General features: G+C 39.5%; 1 protein-coding gene across 1 annotated transcript in view; it reads right to left on the bottom strand.

Annotated features, from left to right (window-relative positions):
- LAMA1 (laminin subunit alpha 1) overlaps positions 1-22,500 on the bottom strand; it is a 190,397-nt gene that overhangs the window by 20,961 nt on the left and 146,936 nt on the right. Inside the window, exons 39-49 of the mRNA XM_075585330.1 lie at positions 22,430-22,500; positions 21,924-22,062; positions 19,248-19,350; positions 17,830-17,946; positions 16,136-16,318; positions 15,814-15,968; positions 15,407-15,550; positions 13,941-14,074; positions 12,465-12,615; positions 11,133-11,257; positions 3,565-3,715 (exon numbers count right to left, since the gene is read on the bottom strand). The exon at positions 22,430-22,500 is cut by the window's right edge and continues 93 nt beyond it. Coding sequence (XP_075441445.1) covers positions 3,565-3,715; positions 11,133-11,257; positions 12,465-12,615; positions 13,941-14,074; positions 15,407-15,550; positions 15,814-15,968; positions 16,136-16,318; positions 17,830-17,946; positions 19,248-19,350; positions 21,924-22,062; positions 22,430-22,500 — 1,473 coding nt within the window. The remainder of the gene's footprint in view (positions 1-3,564; positions 3,716-11,132; positions 11,258-12,464; positions 12,616-13,940; positions 14,075-15,406; positions 15,551-15,813; positions 15,969-16,135; positions 16,319-17,829; positions 17,947-19,247; positions 19,351-21,923; positions 22,063-22,429) is intronic.

The raw sequence follows: 22,500 nt of genomic DNA on the forward strand, positions 1-22,500 counted from the left end.
TGTAACACTACTACTATATGTATTACTTTTATTATGAAATACAGACAGCAACCAGAGGAATGAGGAGGGTTCGAGGTGCTACCACGTGGTAAAATATGGAGGAAGGAGCACGTAGTGTGATGCTGTACCTTTTATTGCAAATAGCTGGTATGTTACAAGCTTTCATGCCTCTCAGGGTTCTTCATTAGGGTCTACCACAAGAATTGGGGCGGGTGACGTCTACCTGGGTTCCTGGGAAAGGTATCTTATGGCTGTGAAACCCACTACCAACTCCCAGTACCTCGTAAATAGACTGAGTTTCTGGTATTCTGTTTCAAATTTCGGCCCACTAACTGTGAGACAAACTTTTCTATTTCTTTGCAAACCCTCAAAAGTTTATTAGAACCTTTTGTTATTCAAATACCATGTGAGACCATACAATTCTGCCTAAAGGGTCAATTCTACATACTCCAAAATGGCTGTTCAGACGATTTTTGGCTGAAAATCCCTGATTATTTAAATGGAACTTTTAGGGAGAAACGTCCAGAACGGCAGCTTCAGAGAATATGGCTTTACCCCTAAGACTCTTTTTTGCGGTATTTTTTATTTCTTTTCATGCTACAGTATGTTCCTGGAAGCAAACTTCGAGTTTCGCTTAGTCGAATCTTTGCATAATTAAGCAAATGTCATCTTCTCGCATAATGAAATGTAAAAATGTAAATATATATATTGCAGGTCAAAACAAAAGACTTTAAAAAAAAAGTTCATTAGGAAAAGACAAAAAGAATGAAGCTAAATATCAAGATAATTAATGAGGGCTCTCTATCAGACTCCAACAGCCACGCTGAAACTACCAGGCGGGGATAGCAAATCAAATAATAATCGAGAATGGGACCAGGCAGGAGTGCCCCTTTTCGCCCCTGCTGTTTGCACTAACAATTGAGCCTTTAACAGCTACCAATAGAGGCTCATCCAACATATAAGGGGTTAAAGTTCAAGATGAGATCTACAAATTGTCACTGTTCGCAGATGATATTATCCTCACGATAACTAACCCATTGATATCTCTCATGAACTTACAGTCTACACTTAGCAAATTTGGTGAGCTATCTGGATATAAGGTAAACACAGGGAAGTCTGAAGCATTACATTTAACATTATCTGACAAGGAGGTTGAGATCCTCAAGCTAAATTTCAATTATAAATGGAAAAAGACTACTTTGAAATATATAGGGATATATCTCACAAGAGATCACTCACAATATAAATACAATTACCCGGAATTATTTTCAAAAATTAAGAAAGATCTTCAATCCTGGAATTCCCATCATATATCCTGGGTAGGACATATAACAGTGGTCAAAATGAATATTCTTCCCAGACTTTTATATTATTTGCAGACACTACCGATCTCTGTCCCGCATAAAAGAAAAAAAGAAATTCAAAATAAGATTATGCAATTTATCTGGAGAAATAAACAAACAAGGATAGCTAGGTCAATTATGATGGATACCAGAGAAGGGGAAAGTTTGGCAGTCTAGAATATTTAAAAATATTATATGGTGTCACATATGAAGCAGATGATTTATTGGCACTCTCCAAGTGGAATGAAAATTGTTGTCAGCGCTTACGCGTCTTGTGCTCCTTAGAGAATAGGTCACATGGTGGGTTTGTTATCCCTAGAGCCTTAGTAAGGGTTTGTAATCAATATTCGACACCAGAGCTTCCCCTCTTTAGGGAAAGTACCACCACAGCTGCAGAAGACCAGGATTATAGAAGCAAGACCGGAGACGGAGCGCCAGGACACCTTCACTTACCTGGATGTGATTCGAATGATGTCAATAGCGCCTTGCTGATCCATGACCTGCTGATGCTGCAGTGGTAACATGTGCCCTAAACATGCCCTGTTTTTAAATATTGGAATTGCTGTACATGCATCTATCACCACTTTTTTTAATATAATTTATATTTTAGCAGCAGACACTCGTTCTTTATTGTATAAGGTTATCTTTTATATTCACAATCACTGGTTTTGTGCTTAACCATATTTATTGTGAACACTTATTTTATTGGTATAAGCCTCTTCTAGACTTCGTTATCTATATTAACTCTATACCACACGATTTGTTGCGCAGTTATGTTTATTGTTGTTAATCCAAGTGGGATGTATAGCTGGATGGATCAGGATAGCTCATTTAAAAAAACAATTGGAGTGCCCTCTCTGCTGTGGTCGAGTGTCGGGTTCAAAGGGGGGAGACAGCCTGAACAAGCAGTGATCGGCTTACACTGAAAATCTGTCAGATGTCCAAAAAAATATATAAGCTGATGTCAGACTAGACTGACCCCTTTGTTTGGTAACACAGGATTCCTTCCTGGTTTGCAAGGACAGGGATACGATAGGTGGAGAGATAGAGGTATTTTGGAGGTGGGAGATTTACTGGTGAAGGACAAACTAATGCAGTTTGAGACACTGAGAAAAGAAATACAACCTACCACAATCTGAGATGTTTAAATAAATGCAGGTTCGACACTTTGTAAAACTAAGCCCACTAGGAGTAGAATTTCCCAGATCCACATTATTCGAAGAACTATGTAAAATTAGAAAATACCAAAAAGAGCTAATATAATCCCTATATCAAGGTCTAACTCCAATGAAAGACATTCCCACCCATCAATATATGGAACAGTGGGTTTTGGATTTTCAGACAGAAATTACAAGAGAAGTCTGGGAAGACATACTGTACAGTATGGGAAAATGTGGGTAAAACTTCCATATGTACAGTAACAAAGAAAATATATATAAAATGATGCTAAAATTGTATTACACCCCCAAGACATTAAAGCAGATGTCTCCATAGGCCTTGGATAGGGGATTTGGACAGACAGACAGAGATATAGCACATATCTGGTGGTACTGCCTGGTAATGCAGATCTACTGCGGGAACATTTTGAAATTGATAAAGGATGCTGTGGGTATTACGTTCCTGCCAGATCCAGTTATAATAATTCTAGCCAAACCTATGGAGAATGTGAATTCTTGCATGCTTAAATTAATATCGCATATACTAACGGCAGCCAGATGCACTGTGGCAGCGGCGTGGAAAAAAACACCCCCCCACCCCCCTCCAGAAGAGAAGTTATTAGGAGAATAAATGAAGTTCAGCTAATGGAGAAATGTACCTAATTTCTAAAGCACACTACGAGGAAGTTCTATAGGGTATGGGAACCTTTGGGATGTAAGAGATTAGCTGAGACAGCTAAGTGAATTGAGTGAAGAGAGATGGGAGGACAGAATTTATCTATAAGTGAGGAGAAATAAGAGGGAAAGGCCCCATGGGGAGTACTATACGATTAAGATTGGTATTTCTAAATGTGTCAATGTTGTATGATTTGTGATGTGATTGTTGCTATATAAAAACTGTGTATAAGATGGTTGTTCCCCCCCCCTTTTCTTTTTGTACCCAACCCCCCCTCCCTTTTTTCTTTTTGTACCCGTCCCCCCCTCCTCCCATTTTATTATTGAAAATCTTAATAAAAACACAAGTAACAAACTAAAAAAGAGATAATTAATGAGTAAAATCTTACAGTTTCATTAGAAGCGAGATAAATCAGGAGACCATTTGGAGAGAAGGTGCGGAAATGGATGACGATTTGCGTTGTAGTGGAACGGAGGGTCTTTTCCACAATGGAATACCCGCTGCCATCAAAATGGAAAGCTGTGTCTTCATCCTGTGGACTAGAAACAAGAAACACAAGGTCAGAAAGCAATTTTTTCCTCTTTATCTAATGTTTAATTAAACTACATTCGAGTTAGGATAATGGGTAGATGATTTGCATACATTCAATTGCTGCTAGAGGAGGAGAAACTAATTTTAAATATTGCTACAGTTACTGTGTAGTTTGTAAACATGGTAGGAGGAAATTTGAGTGAGGGCCCACTTTCTTTAATTACTATTTCTTTTCTGAGTAGGACTTTGCACGGGCAAAGTGTCTACCCTTTTCCTGGTTTTCTTACATGAAGATGCTGGTGAAGGACCCCCCTTATTGCAATAAAAGGCCACCGCATATCTCCTTGGCGCAGGTGCAAACCACAGTCGGGGAATGCCATGCTCCAACCCAATAGACAAGCAACACAGGAAGGAAACGGCACACTATCTCAATATTACAAATATTCCATGAAGCAACGTCACCTGAAAATTCATAAAGTTTATTACATTTTCAATTAAATATGTATAGCCTGCTTGTTAGAAACATTTCATCAACATACATTGTCCATTTCAGGGTCCCTATTGAAAACCCAAAATATTGTGTTAATTTCCAAAGAAACCAAGAAAGTGAAATGTTTTACGGATGATTGATGAAGAACATGCAGGTGCGCAGATAGGATTCCTTGTCTCTGCTTCGAATGGTGGAGGTTCAACCAATATATCCTTACTACTTCTGGTTTGAAGCCTCTGCTGCAGGGGTGTAAAAACTTTTGACCCTGTGCCCCCCCTCCTCCCCCAGGCCTTCTCAGCCCCAGTACTCGCGCCCCCCCCTACCTAGTATCTGGTGTCAAATGACGCTGTGGGGTCATGTGCCATGGTGATGCGTTGCCCTAAGCCGTAGGAGAGAAGGTAAGTGAGTTAAAGAGATCTCGCGCGCTCCCAAGCATTTAATTTTAATGCTTTGGGGAAGAGCGCAGGACCTCTGTAACTGCTGTGCTTCCCAAAAAAATTATCCGCCCCCCAGATTGCGCACCCCTGCTCTACTGGAATATCTTACTGCTAAAATCACTAACTAAGCTCAAACTGTTTGGGCAAAAAGAGCAAAACAGCTATGTTATGGTGAGGTTTCAGATTTATTTCCTTGCTTCACCATGGCTGAATTGAAACCACAATGGAAGAAATTAATAGAAACTTGGAAATAAGTGTGTTGTCTGCATTGACCTTTTAATTGAATATAGAGCTACAGGATCACTGATGTAACTTGGTTCTCGCGATTCTAACCACAAACCATATCATAACTAGATTATTATACCTTCTGTAATGTTAATGTAACTTTGATTTTGGAATCGTGTTTGAAAATATAAACCTTTTTTATTTATTTTTTCCTTTTTGATTTAACACTTGAATGAATGAGTTGCTGTCTGCTCCCAGACATCACATCAGCCTGCTACTCGAGCGGCCTGAGGCACATTGCACACGGCCAATATTGATTCAGAGAAATTGCAGGGTTGCTAGAACACCAGCGATGCCTTTTTGTTTAGGTATTTTCCCCTTACATTTTTTTTAATTTTACCACTTAAGGGTATATAAAAATGCTGATTAGCCTTGCAGCGATTCAACTCTGATAGATGCTGGTCCTATAAGGGGATTTTTTTTTGTCTGTGCCAAAAAAATAGTTTTCTGCTGTTCCTTAATACATATCATTTTGAAATGTCTAAGAGCACTCATTCTTTTACCATCTTTCTCACTCCAGGGGTTTTCAGCCGGTGTTGGCTTGGTGGCAAGTTCCATAGCTTTGTAAGCGAGGAAACCCTGCCAAAAAAGTGACACACTCAGTGTGCCAATGTGCATGCCACTACCCAGAGTCCGGTTCTGCCGTTTTATTGTCTTTGCTGTAAAAATAATATTTAAAATATGTATTTCAGAAAGGCACCGTTCACTTAGTTTTAATCTATTAGACATATGACTGTCGTTAAATCAAACTGGTCCCACATGGTGCCGCAAGTGTAACTTTAAATTGTTTGTTTTATTTTCCTGAGTTCAGTGTATCTGCACTTTAAAAAGAACGTTACATTGTAATTAAGTTACGTGCAGAAGCACCTACAATCAGAGAACGTCAAGAGAAAATAATGTGTGTGCTCCATCTACTTTATAATGCTGCTGTTTGGTTTAGTAGTGTATGCTGTTACTGTATATCCTCACAGCAACACATTTTGGAGAAACTATGGTCAAAATTGAAAGAAAATAAAGTATTACAGGGACAGGACTATCTAGAACACAATACAATGGAACACATTTCTTAAACTGTCATGCAACACCACCTTCTGGTTTGAAAAGATATACAGTAATCCACTATACTAACTGCTGTCTCTAAGGTCATGTCGGCCAGCTGTGCTACAAATAGAAACTGTTGTCGAGAATTGGTTCAATGCATCTGCACTACAGAGGAGCAGGCACGTTTATGTCAGCCCAGTGTTAAAATGAGCAGCACTTCAACCAGGGCAATCTCAATGATAAACAGTTACAGAATCAGCTCCAGTACTGCATTCTTTGCTTTAAAGGGGCAATTCAAGCAGCTGAAAAAAAATATATCTTTTGTTTTAATATATGCAGAATTTGATTACTTTATTGGAAAATAGTTACCTAAGCTGCCGATTGATTTGTTGTCCCGTGATCGATCAGCAAAATCCTGTTTCCCAGGGTTCACTAAATGGCTGCCTTTCAGTTTCAAATCAATCCTTCAATCAGTGTAACTCAGCAGCTACAATGTATCCTTATATTACTAAGGTAACATTATCTATTGTTACAGTTTACAGCTCAAACTGCTGGGAATAGAGCAGTGATAGAGGGAGTAGAGGAATGATCACAAACAGGAAAGTGTTGCAAAAATCTTGCACTACTGGGGAGGTTCAACCTGCTATAGAAATCAAACGATGCTCAGTACATTAAAACTCATTAAAATTTGTGTTGAGTTGAATTTTAAAATTAAAAAAAGGTAGTAAGTATTATCTAATACTACAGAACGGATTTATTTAAAAGAACACATACTGTATGTAGGACAGGCAGGTGCTTGGATTGCTCCTTTAAGATACGCTTACTTTTGTTGATGTGGCCATTAAAAAAGTATTGCATCCTTTCATTTATCTGCTGCCACAATCCTAGCTGCTTTTTACAACCACGTTTAAAATGCCCGTTGCTTCCTTGGGGCAGCAGAGTTGAGGCTTCCTGATTTATGATGACAATCTGAAGGACAAATTAAATAGAAGACTGGATATTTTTTAAGGGACTGAACCTTTCAATTCAACCGAGGCCACTGTTGAAAATACTCCTTCGATATAAGCAACTGTAGACATTACTATAGCTATAGAATGCGAAACAGTGTTACAAATGGCTCACCTCACCCAAAACAATTTAAGCAATAAGTCCTCAGGATGAGAACATGATAAAATATCAAAGTGAACGAAAAAAGTGTATATAATATGAATAGACTATCCCAAACAAGTGACACAACAATCATTTACATTCTCAGTGATGAAAGAGTGCGCACAGAAAAATAATAACAATAAAAAGTCGAATACTAGTTGCTGCTCAAACCCTTATAAGAATAGTTCCACCAATTCTTCACAAATGTCTTTCGTCGTCCAAGTCTGGGGAGCGCAGTGAAATGACCGGAAAGTAGAAGAGAATGGGCAGAATGTAGTGCGATATGTCTTTACAAGATGCTGGAAATGGGGACTGGTGATTGGCATTATACTCACATACTGTATTCCCCAATAATAAAGGCAACTCCCCAAACTGTGGCAAATAATCTGCACTGGTAGTCTGGTAGAAGAGGAATCCTTCCAAGTGAAAGGGGAGAAAGGAGACAGATAGCGCAGATGGTAGAAACTATTCTTTATATAATATTAACACTTTGTGCGTGTTCCATTTTAAGTGTTAATATTATATATTTTTAGTCTCCTCTCCCCACTTTCCCTTGGAAGGATTCCTCTTCTACCAGACTACCAGTGCAGATTATTTGCCACAGTTTGGGGAATTGTCTTTATTATTGGGGAATATGTGAGAATAACGTCAATCACCAGTCCCCATTTCCAGCATCTTGCAAAGACATATTGCACTATATTCTGCCCATTCTCTTCTACTTTCCGGTAATTTCACTGCGCTCCCCTGACTTGGACGACAAATGACTATAGCTATGTGTAACATGTGTCAGTTCTCTTATGCCATAATCATATATAACTGTTTTTTTTTTAATTAAGAAAACATATTTACTAATCTTTTAAGGTATTTTAAAGAAGTATTATGGATGTAAAGAAAACATCTTAAGCTTTTCTATGTACACAAATATATTTATTTTCAGCTTAAAGATATAAAACATGTCATAGCCCCACATACAATATGTCTTGGATTGGGAAGATTTATTGTATTAAAATTAACTTTCTACCCATATTTGTTTCAAACTCTTCCATTACCGGTGGTCTGGAAGGACATTCTATCAATGCAGTCGTTGATTTGAAAGTTTATATGGAGACATAAGCGTCCTAGAATTAAGGCGACTGTACTAAAAAGACCAACAGCAGATGGGGGCTAGCGGGACCTTGCTTGATGTCATATTACAAGGCAGCCCAATTATGCCAAATTGTACAGTGGCACACAGGTCGGAGTCTCAGGAGATGGGTGGAGCTGGAAAGCTAAGTCTGTGCCGCTCTGGAGCTACAAAATCTAATAGGGTACCCTAAAAAGATGCTTAGATCTATTAGAGAGCCGCAACCAGCGATGTCCAACTCACTTGCAGTCTGGAAGGCCACTAAATTTAGATATACATGTAGCCAGGTCACCCCTCTCACCTGGCGACCCCCATCCCCTCCGTGGCCAGGATCGATGGCGGGTGCTGCCGGAGGCAAGCGGCAGACCCGACGGCCATTCCGGAGGGTGGGGGCCGAGCAGGGAGCGCTCCGGTGCGCTGGGGATCTTCGGCGGCTCCCGTGCAGGGCGCCGCCATGTTTCGCAAGTTTGCGCATGCGCGGTAAACACCCGGCGGCCCGACAGAGTCGCGCATGCGCAGGGCTAGCTAGTCAGTTATGGCAGGCTTTAGGAAGTCGCGCGAGCGTGAGAATAGGCAGGAGAAGGTTGAGGCGGCCCCAAAATGTTTGCGCATGCGCAGGAGAGGCGCGCACGCGACCCCAATGTGTTTCTAGGCTCCATGGGACTACAACTCTCATAGGGCATAGCGAGACAGGCACCAGGTGCCTCATAGGAGCCAATAGGGCTGCAGGAAGGCTCTGGAGAGAAAAGGATAAATTTCGCTGGCTCACAGCACGCTAGTTAGTTGGACCTGGGGAGCTGTGAGGGAAGGAAGGGTGCGGGGAGCGAGTGCAGCTCCTGCACCCAGATAGGTACCCACACCCCAGGTAGGCCCCAAACTCCCCACCAGGTTAGTGGGTAATTGAATAGGGACGGCCCAAGATAGGGACGCGGCCCTTAGTGTCAGTGTGCTGTCTTGTCAGGGTCACGGCTGTCAGTGCCGTGAGGTCTGACAGGCAGGCACAGTGTTAGTGCAGTACGTTAGCTGCAGGTAGCGAGTAGGTTGTAGCGCGTTACTGCAAGTGCTGCGAGTGCTAGTAGTTAGTTAGAGTCAGGACCGGGAAGAGCTAGGGGGACGGGATAGGCCATTAACCCCTTAGGTCCCAGGTAGGTCCTCATTCCCCAGCTTGTGGTTCTACAGGGACAGGCCCTAGGTTAGGGACCGTGTCACGTAGTGCCAGTGATAGACAGGGACACAGCGGAGGCTGCGCTCCACGAGAGACGACTTGGGCTCAAGTCGGTACCCAGAGACCAGAGACTATCTCCAGGGTGGGATCGCCCCATGGGGACCCCAAGCAAGGATTCACCGGACCGGATCAGACGGGATCCCAGAACGACTGATCCTTTGCGAAGCTGTTGCGGCTCCGAGCACCGGAGTGCTCGGCAGGTACTATACATACACAAGTGCACCAACGGGCCCTTAGTATAATAGTGACTGCGCAGTCACCCATTGCCTCTCTCTGCCAGAGTGCGGGACATTGGGTGGGAATTCTATGGACACTGTGTGGGATCACCTGGTGTTGGGAAAGCATCCTGCGCAACGCAGTAGTTAGTGTTTCCTCTAGAGAGGGACACCTGTTATTGTGGTATTGATGTTACATGTTTGCTTTGCACGTTAGTAAAAGGTATTGGTTATTATACATACAGTGTATGTGATTATTGTATTTGTCTTGCGAGGAACTACTCCCCCTCTGGTGGGAGCCATCGCAGGTGGAGGCGCTGCACCGAGTAAGTGGTTACTCATAATATCATATTGCCCCAGGTTCCCCTTGGCGGAAGCTCAGCCCTCCTGTGAGCCAACAGGTAATGCACCACACGCTGGTAACACTGTACGTTCTCCGCACCCACACTATAATCTGTGATTGGGGGGGGAATACCCGTTACATACATTAACTACTAAACACACCCTAATGACCCCATTGTTTGCCAACTCTGATTTTGCTCTGGGCCTAGATAGAAAGAACTTTAGAATCTGGAAGCAAAAAGGGTTCGGGAGACTTAAGGACCTGGAGGGTAGAAATACCATTAAGACATCCAAACAAATTAAGGGAGTCATGCAGTAAACGGCGAAAAGGTATCACAAGGATTGCCAGTGCATAGGCATCCCCTGTTCCTCTTCCCCTGGGGGGAAGAGTGAGTGATTACCATTCCCTTGTCCCTGCTAGAGGGGCAGGGAAGAGTAAGGACTGCTTCGGGTGCCCTTGGCCCGGAGTTGAGGTCCAGGGACCAACCAAAAGTTGGAGACCTGCAGTGAACTGTATTGGGCAAATGCCTGTGATACTGTGTATGCAGAGGATCAATAAATCAGTTCCAGTTATCTATACCTCCTGCCTAGTGTGTCATCTTTCTGGGGGGAGAGGAGTATGGTTCTTCTGTGGGAAATGGCATCCATAGATTTGGAGCCTGCAGTAGATGGAGGCGCTGTGTACCCAGAGATAATCAACAGTAATGTACCCCAGAAGCCTGTCCAGACGTCCCCACTACCATCGGCGGACCAATCGGCTTCCTGTGAGCCAATAGGTAGCATGCACCAAACACCTGGTAACAGGGGAATCTCCCAGAGGGTGGGGGAAACACCGTTACATTCCATTATTAAAACAATTTATCATTTTTTTAACCCCTGGTGCACTTCTCTTTTTCTCTACAAGGCCTCCTTTCGAGGACTGTTTGGGGGCATTGTCGGAGCGACCGCCCAATAAGAGGAAGCTGCAAGGAGAGTTATATTTCATCCTGACTGATTCACCTTACCTTCACTGTGCGGAGGACCCTCCCTATAAATAAAAACACACACTGCTTATTTAAAACTTGGTACTAAATTTCTAAAACAAAGCAACAGTTCTCAGTTCACAATCAGATAAATACCTTCCAAAGCATCCACCACACTTGCCCTCTCTTTCAACGTAGTTCCACAAACCGACAGATCTCCCATTTACAAATGCCTCGCCCATGCAGCCTTTAAAATGATTTGTCTTGACTTCTGGTGATTTCTATGGAAAAAAATATATATATATATCAGAAAATAAAATGAAGACTATATAAAAGTTGTTAAAGTGAATGAAGTTATAAAATAAATTGATGTATGTATTATGAAAGAATATTCTACATGCAGTTAGACAGGGTCTGGATATGACGGAGTCAAATAACTTCCAAGAAGAATCAATGGGGGATAGAAAAAGAGCAGAAAATGATAAAGTTGGTGCTGTATGTGCGCAAATTAATGGATGCATTGCAAATCCATGTTTTATGAAACAATGGTTAGAGGTGGATGGTAATCTTGGAGATAATTGAAGATACTCATGTGACAAGGGAGCTTTTTCTATGAGCTCTAAGGTGGCTGATTGCGAGGACTCCCATTGGCTTTATTGCGTGAGCGATCAGTCACTTTAGAAAAGCCCTACCAGAATAGATGTGTTAAAACATGTCACTTCTTAATGTTATATATGAGGGATATTCCTGTAGATTGCAGTTATAACATTTTTGTGGGTTTTTTTTCCCTGTGGTTTAGAAGTACCGTATTTCATTTTATGGGTTCTTATAGGAAAAGGCACACATTTACACATTCACCCAAAGTACAAAATATTGGTCGAAGTGTCCCAAGAAGGAATATACTCTGTGACATGAATAAATATTTTAGCAAAGTCCCCTACTTAAATACATTTACAATTTGTGCCACAATTGTGCAAGCATATTTAAACTTTGCTCAATTTCTACCTTCTGATTTTGGACTCGTGGAAGCATTGGTAAGGAAATTTCTCATTATGGTTACAAGAGGCATGCCATTAATGCCATTAATGCAGGAGGCGAATACATGTTGTTGCACAGCATTGTGAATGTTCAATTTGCCATTGTTATGGTGCCATAGTGTTGTGTTATACTGCTATCAATTAACGTTAGAGGGGTAAATTCCATACACCCTACAAAGAGTCAGTTTTTGTTCAAAAATCCCCCTCGAAATCTGTGGGGATTTTTGGCCGAAACCAAAAAACGACCCGAATGTCCAATTCAACAGATATAGAATGACCTCCATAGTCTTAAACAGCCAATCATTACAAAACAAATTATTGCTGTGACAATATTTAAGAGCAGAAATATCTTAAACTGTAAAAGAAAACACAACAGCCACAATTCAATTTACTGGAAATTTTTCAACAAATTCCATTTAGTTTAAAACAATCACATAGTGTAGATTTCTACCTTAATTTGTCCTCCAAGTCCCCCAACAAACATTAGTGTTGAATTATCTATATCCAGAATGGATGATGTTCCAGGGGAAGAAGAGGTTTTGGTTGAAGGTGTCTGAGAGGAGGTAACTTCCTGTACACTCAGTGTGCCCGACCTACCAAACCTGTAACAGGAAACAAATGCTAGTAAATCGAAGGTTTGGTGGTGTTATTGGATGGATATGTGTGCATCCATCCAAACATACTTTGCAACTTGTTTTGCATTCCCCCCCCCCCCCCTCAACAAATTGGTGTTTGTGTGAAATTTTCACAAAAGGTCTCATTGATTAAAAAGTTGCTACTTTCCGAGAATTTTTCAAAATAGGGAGACACGAAAAAAAGGGTCTGTTATATAATCTTCTCATTTTATATTTCATAATGTTAACCCTTTCATAATGAGAGAGGTCAGCCACAGCGCCCAGGCAGAAAAATGATTAATAGTTGTTGATTTTTTTTTTTACAACTTTACACATTAAAAATTCATCATGATTTTTATATTGATTTTGGTACTTGATGGAATCAAAATAACATGTTATTAAGAGATAGATTTATATAGGTTTCACATCAACTTAAGCAGACAAACCAATGAATGAGAAAAATTACACTCTTTATTAGCAACAATTGCCAATTTTAACAAATTGTGATATTAGGGGACTTATTTTCGAATGCTGTGACTGTAAAGACAGTTATAACATTTCAGACACTAGTGGTATGAGACTAATTGTTTGTAGTTTCTCTACCACTGCCTATTATTCAAAATTGAGTTGCTAGTTAGTGGAGTTTACTGAAAAATATATACCGGTTGACATAGGATAGTATGTAATATTTTAAGTACTTAGCATGGTAGGTACTTTATATGAAACACAACAAGGTATATAGCTATTTTTTGGTTAATCAAAAGTGACAGCATGTGGAACATTAACTAACCACTTTCTATGGTAAGATACAAAACGGATAAACAATATAATTATTTTACCTTAAAACAAACAAAGATGTCCAAAGGTACTTCCAATGTGACAAAAAAATACACAGTGCAATACCTATTGTATGTATTCTCTTGAAAAAGGGTCCTTTAGTTTAACCCTTTGGCCATAGCATCTTAGGCCTGCTGTCACTTTCAAGGCGTGACCGTTAGCAGGTCCTAACACTCCCTGAGTTAAAATTCTTATGTACCTGTATAATTACAGGAAGAATGATCAGCATTGGATCTGTCGTAACCCAGCGGCAGCAGGCTTAAGACGCTTTGGCCAAAGGGTTAAACTAATTGATCCTTTTTCAAGAGAATATATAGGTATTGCACTGTGTATTTTTGTCACATTGGAAGTAGCTTTGGGCATCTTTGCTTGTTTTTTGTTGTATACATTTAGCCAGGCCCAATAGCACTCCTTTGGACACATATATATTTATATATATTGTGGTAATGTTTCTGTGTGTTTATTAATTATGTTACCTTGTTGCATGGATTTTATGCCACTTATTGTTGTTAATTTGGATATCAGAATCTTCAATCTTTGCGGATCCCGAGCCCAAATCCCAAAGGAAAGAAACTTTACCATGAAGCATTTCTACTGCCATAAAGTCAGTCTGAAAAACAGCAAAGAATGCTAATGTTCTGAAAGTCTATTTTACCTGGAAGAAATGATACAGCTTTGCCGGATGCAGTGGACATATTTCCCACCACAAATAAAAGGACACGTTTTCTCATGCCTGTTACAGTCCATAAAACATCACACTGAGTGTGTCACTTTTTAGCATCCAAATTCACTATAGTTAGCAAACCAACTTAGGAGGCTTCTGTTTCGCATATTTGAACTTATACCCTCATATCTGCTCGTGTTCTAGGGACTTGCTGTAAGTAGGATTCCGGTTTTAAAACACCGGATCCTAATCCTGCTCATCACCAGTTACCTGCATTTTTATTGTTCATTAAATATTCCTCCTTATATTAGTCAGCCTATTGTTCAGTGTTATCTGTGTATGTTTGTCTATGTCTATGTGTTTTTTGTATTAACCTCACAGTATTACACTATGATCTTTCTCTCTTGTCTCCCCTGCATGTATAAATCATCCTGCTGTTGAGGCACCTGCTGTCCACTGGATCAGATAAACACCCATTGGACATTTCCAATCATCCATTGAACTTTTATCTCACATTGGGACTTTAAGGCGCTGGTCTGTATTGTTTTTCTGCATATTTGAACTTGCCATCTTGATATTGATTGATGCCTTTTTTGTGAACACGTACGTCAACAAATACAATAAATAAATTTTGCCTTAGTAAACTCCATCGTACACTCCTCAAGTTCCTCTGAGACAAAAATACAGGACCCAAATGTATTAACAGTGCTAAGTTGTAAGGCACCAATTCAAACGAATGAGTCAAAAGATGGCCCCAAATCTGTGTTTTCTATTAGTAACATAAAAATGCTAGATTTATAAACATTTTCTTTTCCTACATTCTACTGTCTCATGTAGTCCTGTCCCATGTACAGTCCTGTCCCATGTACAGTCCTGTCCCATGTACAGTCCTGTCCCATGTACAGTCCTGTCTCATGTACAGGCCCACTGAGAGGTTTTCTGGTGCTCGGGACTAAGATCATGCACTGCAGCCTTTCAGTTTTGTTGAGCGGTTGGAAGGGTCCAGTCCTCTCGGACACATGGCCCAGCTATCTCCACCCTGTGAGTGGCCCCGAATGAATATAATGGTAGCATGAACAGAAGAAAGAAGAAGTTGATGTTGGGTGAACTTTTTTTTTTTTTTTAACATTGTTCTGATAAAAATAAAATAGAAAAAGATAATAAAATAGTAAGTCACAAAAGTATGATACACTGTTGAGAACTTAGAAAATTTACTTTTATCCTGCATGCAAGGGTGTGTTCAAATGAAGCTCATGCTTTATTAGTTAAGTCACTTACCTTTGTGCTGCTGCCCATGTAAAAAAGGAGGTTGTCAGGCTCATTGGTTTTCACATTTAATGTTAAAGTGTTGAAGTTAGTAGAATATATTTCAGGTCGGTAGGAACGGACACAATCTCTGTCAGCTGAAACGGCAACTTTAATCTGCAAAATGAAACACATGCATCCGTCGTCATTCAATCAAATGTAAAAATAAAGCTACAGATGTTGAAAACAGATGTAGTATCTATTATATTGTGACATTACCAATACAAAAGCACATTAAAGGCTCTGCTGACACAAAACAGGTAGACATATGAGGCTCAAACCAAATTGTCCACAAATTCCTCTATATCCTTAGCATTGGCTCCCCCTTGATTTACGCGTGCTATAAAAATCATTACATTTTTGTGGTCAAGCAAACCTACCGACGCAGCCTGTTTGCGTGCCTGGCTGATCAGCTCTTTAATCTCGGACAAATTTCTGTTCAGGTTTTCCTCAAGAATTCTCAAGGGTTTCAGCCTGTCCAATAAAATGTTGGCTTGCATCTCCACTTCTTTTATTCTGCTTTCAGCTGACACAGCTAAATATCAAAACATATGATAAGATTTTACATGTATAAAGTCCCAATTCAACAAGTCATTTAGATTTTGTAGATCTAACAACACTGACTTTTGCCCTAATTCAAGCTGCTTCTTCAGAGCGAGGGAAGCCGTGATTTCTTTCAGTGCAACGCTGCAGATAACATACCAGTCTTTGATGAGTCGGTTAGGAGTTTGTTGGTTTTCTGCAACGTGTCATTAACCTTGGACAACGCAGAAGTAGCATTCAACAATTTTTGGCCAAAATTCATGATATGGCTCAACATGTCCGCTGCACTAACATTAGCAGACAAAGCAAGTTCTTTTGCATCTTGTAGTTTTTCACTTGTATCTGAAATATAGTAGAGATGGACAAAAGTATGTGACCTTGTTCACATTTTCCATTCTGTTCTCTTTTTCACCAAAATAAATGCAGACGGCATTGTACACCTTCTTAGGTCACTTAACCTTTGAGGTGCAAGAATGTCCACATCACCAGAGTGTCAATTAAATTTCAGTGTCAAGACCATGTGATCACTGGCTTAGTGATGACATATCTGCAACCCTGATATATTGAACGAACGGGGGAGAAAGTCCTCCCCCTCTTTTTACGAATGGGTCTACAGCTCCCTTAGAGCTCAGACATATTCTCCCCAAGAAATGTGCAAACCAGGAGATGAAACTCCCTGGACATCATAAGGGTAAATAGAATGCTGGCCCTTGTGACATCCAATGAATTACATTCTAAGGCACAGTAAGGGGCTTATTCTATATTCAACAAATTGGGTGATTGTGCCCAAATCAAAAGGGAATTTCAACCCAAAACGACCCAACAGTCTGCGTCAGATTAAAGAGAATAAACCAATAAAGGTTAAGCAGATGTTATTCCTTTTAATTATTATGACTGAAGTGGATATTTCATTGGTATGGCTTTTTTCAAAATACAGTAGTTGTCCATGTAAGATTTTTTTTTATTAACAGAGGTAAAATGTAAAATGATTTTGTTGAGAGGAAAATTATATAACAAATGTAATCTGTGCACACTTTTGGAGGTATACAACATTTGTGGTCTGATTAAAATGCACTATGGTTACGGTGGATAAAAACATACAAGAACAATCCACTGTATGAAGAACAATAAAAAAAAAAATAGGAATAAGAACACAGAGCGTGCCTTAATACAAAATGAAGTGGCAACGTGCTACTTTCATTCATGTTTTTTATTTTCATTTAAATTTGTCATGTGGGACAAGGTAATGAAGTCATTATTTGGAAGAAAAAGATTTAGTTGCCTGACGTTTGTACATAGTATCTAATAATAAGTAGATGAACATGATGTGCCTGTCATTTCTGTGTCCTGCATCATAAAAGCCTTCCAGTCTCTTTTCTTTCTCTGAAAACAGTGTTTTCCAGCATCATTAAATTACATAATTCTGTTGTGCTTTGCACTAACTCAAAATGTGGAAATACTTTTGACTTTTCTAAATTAGATAGCAGAGAATTTCAGATGAACGTGTTCCTCAGCTGTAATTGGCTGACAAACTGAATATTGGTTTCTTATTTATACATTAATAAAATATTATATGTAAAATGAGAAGACTGCAAACATTGTTACTCAACCTTAAATGGCTTTTGTTCTAACTTCTGAATTCTCATTTAAAGCCCTATCTTAAATTAAACCTCAGGTTTGTACAATAAAAACTCCCACATCTCAATGTAATCACAATGATATACAATGTTCTAGAACCTGAATCCATTTACTGCTGCATTCTCCCATACCATAGAGATCACTGTGTCTGTGATATAAAGTGTAATTTGTATTCTACAACTAAAAGTAAATGAATACATAATACTCCTGCTTACCATTTGCTAAAGTCCTCAGTGCAAGGAGCTGGTCGTTTATCTGATGAGTAAATGCACGAGTGCGTTTTTGTATCTTATCCACTTTCACTTTCAATCCATTCAAGTCTGATACAAGACCTATGGGAACAAACAAATGCATTCATGAAAATTGGCAATTTAAATTTTAAAAGGTAGAGCTGTCAAAAACTAAAGAAAATGCATTTATAAAATGTCATATTGTTCTTCTGGTGGCGGTAATGGGTTATGTGTATTAGTTGACTCTGTTAACTCCAAATAGCACATTGGTGAGCTACTATCCTGTTACCATGCAGGTATTTCTGGGGTTTGCCCCTACCTAATGCAAATGCATACTTATTTGGGAACTGCTAAATGAGCAAATATTAGACTCCAAAGTGGAAACTCCAACACTAAATGTAGTCTGATAATCTATAATATGATAACTATATACCAATATATTCGGGGACAATACAAGGAGCTTTCAAAAGAACTATTCAACCCACGGGCAGTACAAAGGACTTAGGGCCATCCCTTAAGGTTGGAGGAAAGGAGATTTCACCAGCAACAAAGGAAAGGGTTCTTTACAGTAAGGGCAGTTAAAATGTGGAATTCATTACCCATGGAGACTGTGGTGGCAGATACAATAGATTTGTTCAAAAAAAGGTTGGACATCTTTTTAGAAAGGAAAGGTATACAGGGATATACCAAATAAGTATACATGGGAAGGATGCTGATCCAGGGATTAATCCGATTGCCAATTCTTGGAGTCAGGAAGGAATTTATTTTTCCCCTTAATGATGTTTTTTGTTTGCCTTCCTCTGGATCAATAAGTAAGTATAGATATGGTACCTGTTGTCTAAATTTAGCAAAGGTTGAACTTGATGGACGTACTGTACGTCTTTTTTCAACCTTATCTACTATGTAACTATGTAACTATACTGGATTTGCACATCAAATGGTACTGTATCAGCACAATTTCCCTTTTGTAGAGAAGACACAGTTCAAAACAAAAAGAGAGCTTGCCGTTCACCGACTGGAGTTTAGAAATGACAGGTATCATTTTTCACAAATGATTTCAGATCTTTTTATTTAACATAAAATGTAGCTAGTTTGACCTAAATAGTATATCTAAGCAATACTCATTTAAACTTCAGCATCAGATATTTCATATACTGTATTGACACCATTTTTTTAGTTAGGTTAAATTCAGGTCCATCCACACTGTTCAAAAAAGATGGTAAAATAAAGAAAAGGGGTAAACAATTATGTCAAGATACCCTAAAATATGAACATACTTTCCTCCACCTAATACACCTAAACAGCATACCTGAATACATGTATAATATCCAACTCAATATTTAAGTCATAAAACCCAGCACAAATATTAAAATTCAAGAGATGTAATACTTCCAAACTATTACCTTCAGTGTTCTGTCTCAAATTGTTTGATTCATTTACAAGTTGTGTGCTGAACCCTAAAGAATTCTTGGAAGCAAATGGTAAAGATCCTTCTGGCCCCAAAACCTTTGGTTTAAAGGGGGAAAAAAAGTTAGTATTATTAAATTTACTCGTTATGATAATTTCAATACATTCAGAAAGTAAACATTGAAAATTGTGATTATTGTGTCTGTAAAATGTATACATGCTCTCTAACTTTGCAATTGTAGTTAAGATTTCAGGAATGAAATAGCTTAAGTACAAAAAAAGACAAACAAATATCAGGGAACTTGCAACGATTAACTCCTGTGTTGAGGGAAAGTTTCAGGTTCATGCCTAAGGCCGTGCTTATAGTGCCGGCGACGCAACGTCGCCCGAAAACAAATGCATTGTTGCCGCCGCGTGCGCTTATAGTAAGCACAACGGCGACAAAGCGACGGGGCGACGCGATTTTTGGAAGCCGGGAATATTTGATTTTTCAGGGGCTGTCGCCTCATGTGACAGCCCCTAAACCAATCAATGCCCTGGTCGCCCGCGCCGCCGCCGCCGCCGCAAAGTGAAATACAAATTTTGCTAGCAACGACGGGTGACGTCACGCATCGCATCGCCGTCGCGGGCACTATATGTGCGGCCTTAGGCTGCGTCCATAGACACTTCGCCAGTGCGGAGGCGCGCAGAGCCTGAGGGAAAGCGGGTGCTTTCCCTGGCCATGGTATGCACGCCGTCTGTGGGCGTGTCTAGTGGTGTGCCAGTGACGTCATGGAGCTGGTTCGGCCTCATTGGGCGAACCGCTCACGTGACCGGCCCGTCGCACCAAGAAATCAGTTTTAACTGATATCTTGCGCAACACGCGCCCCCTCCTGCGTACACTCGCCCGCACGCCGTATAGATGCAATCACTGCCTTTAGGCAGTCTGATCGCTCAGCGTGCGGACGCGTCCGCGCGGTCATCCATACCATGGACGCAGCCTTACTAGGGGAAATGATTCAGCAGTAATTCCAAAACTGGAGATACAAATTCATTCTGAAAACAGATTATTATTATTTTTAATCCGAATGGCACATATTTCTCTATCTCTATCTCTATCTCAGAAAACTGTTGATTTTTATAATGACGCATGTCACAAGAATGATAAGGGGAGATCAAATCTGTCTTTGATTAGAAAGTGCGACTGTACATATTCCATACACTCTGAAGTGGCCATTCAGGATCAAAAATCTCCATTCAAGTCAATAGGGATTTTCGGCTGAAACCGTCCTAACAAAGCCACTTCGGACTATATAGAATTATTCCCTTGGGGTGGAAAAGTGAATGAGTTCTAAGAATTTGTTCAGTCATTTTTGGAATTATCCTTTGTTGTCAGTTGCAGCAGGAACTCTGGGATGGGGAATTGCTAATCTTGTTTGCTCGCCTTAAAAGGAAACCCACTACTGTACATGCCAGATGACCAATTATAAAAAGGGACAATTGGGAGGGCAATAAAACAAAACTTTCAGGTTACAATTTTTAAGAACATTGGCAGGATAAACTTCCAAATGCATATTTTAACAAACTTATCAGAAGAGCAAGGCTGTCGTACTAAATTCAGAGTGAACTCTACTGTTCAGTAACTCAATTAGGACAAAAAAAGGTAATTCCGTCAGGTAAAAAAACTTTAATGCTGTAAACTCTCTCATTAACATATGTATTGATTGCAATAAAGTAAAAACACTTGGATATTTAGGTGATGCTCTTTTAATGTTTATTTCATAATTTAGGTTTTATAATATGATTATATAATGTAGGAAACACAATTGTTTTTATAAAGATGTAGGTAATGGTTAGCTTATAACTAACTGGGAAATTAATCTAAATTGCAACAAATCTATAAATAGTTTTATCAGAAATAAAGCAGCTCTTCAAAAATCCTCTTTCTTTAAAATAGAATCCTGCAACCAGGATTACAAATAGAAGAAGAGAACGTAAATGCAATTTGTACAAACACTATGTGGGAGGGGGGTTAACAAAACGACATATGACTTAATATGACATTAATCTTTGTTAACGTCTCATTAATGCTAACGGTGTATTCACTACAGAGTAACATTACCTTAAGATAACTTTACATTACAAGTATAGCATTAATATGAATGGGTTTTGGTAAAACTTGGGCTTGACATGGGCCGTTATGTGGACAAATTGGAATGATATTAACATTTTTGGGAGGTTTTTATGGTATATTGGTTGGCCGTCGGACCTGTATACATTAGTATCCGAGGCCTCCAGTTCTGTTAGTTCTACTAGTCACCTCAGGCTTTTTGGACTGTTTGCTATTTTTATAGAGGGGGTGCGTTAGGTTTGATGGGGTGCGGTGAGGTGGAGGTAGTGGAATGGGTGATGGAGTTGGAATCCAAGGGAGGGTGGTTAGGTCCCCTGGGGGGAGGGTAGTAGGTGTTAACTCCTTATCTGCCATGGAGGTTTGTAAAGCATTGCATTTGTATACAGAATTAGAATAAGTTGGAATAAGTGAAACTGCATCATTAAATAGGGAAAAAGTCAGTGCCCTTACAAATAATGAATATAATTACAACTAAGAATCTGCTAACAATTTCAGGCCTAAATATCTTGCAACAGGATAGGCTGTATTTTGTCTACTAAAGAAAATCTATTAGAGTGCTTACCAAGGCCAGCGCTTCTGTAATTGTATAGTTAGATTGCTCTGCCAGTTTCTCAGCTTGCTCAATCACATTTTGAATATCTGAGTGAGCATGGATAGCATTTGTCGCATTCAAAGATGTATTTCTTGCATCTGACAGAGAACTAAAAGACCAACAAAAAACATTAGATTTATATGAATGTTTTTTTTAAAAAAATGTAAACTCTTTGTTTCAGATAAAAGACAAATTATTTCCACTAGTCAGTTTGCAACGGAAAAAATACCTACAATTCCGCATTACATTAAACATTTAATCTGGAGAGACATGAGATAAAAATGAAAATAAATAAATATTTAGCAAATAATCTTACAAGGTTTAAACAGATAAATAAATATTTCAGTTATTTACCATAAATACAATTGGGACAAAAAAGTGTAACAAATATCTGTAACAGTAACAGTGAAGTTTTGTGTATTCTGTGTTAACTGGATTTCTGTAGGATTTACAACATAGTTATGTTGTATTCCTACCTGTTGAGTGAATCAGAAAGTCTCTGAAGGTCAGCTGCATGATCTTCTGCTTGATAGACCAGGTCAAGGGC

Source organism: Ascaphus truei, chromosome 2, assembly GCF_040206685.1.
Source record: "Ascaphus truei isolate aAscTru1 chromosome 2, aAscTru1.hap1, whole genome shotgun sequence".
NCBI classification, from domain to species: domain Eukaryota; kingdom Metazoa; phylum Chordata; class Amphibia; order Anura; family Ascaphidae; genus Ascaphus; species Ascaphus truei.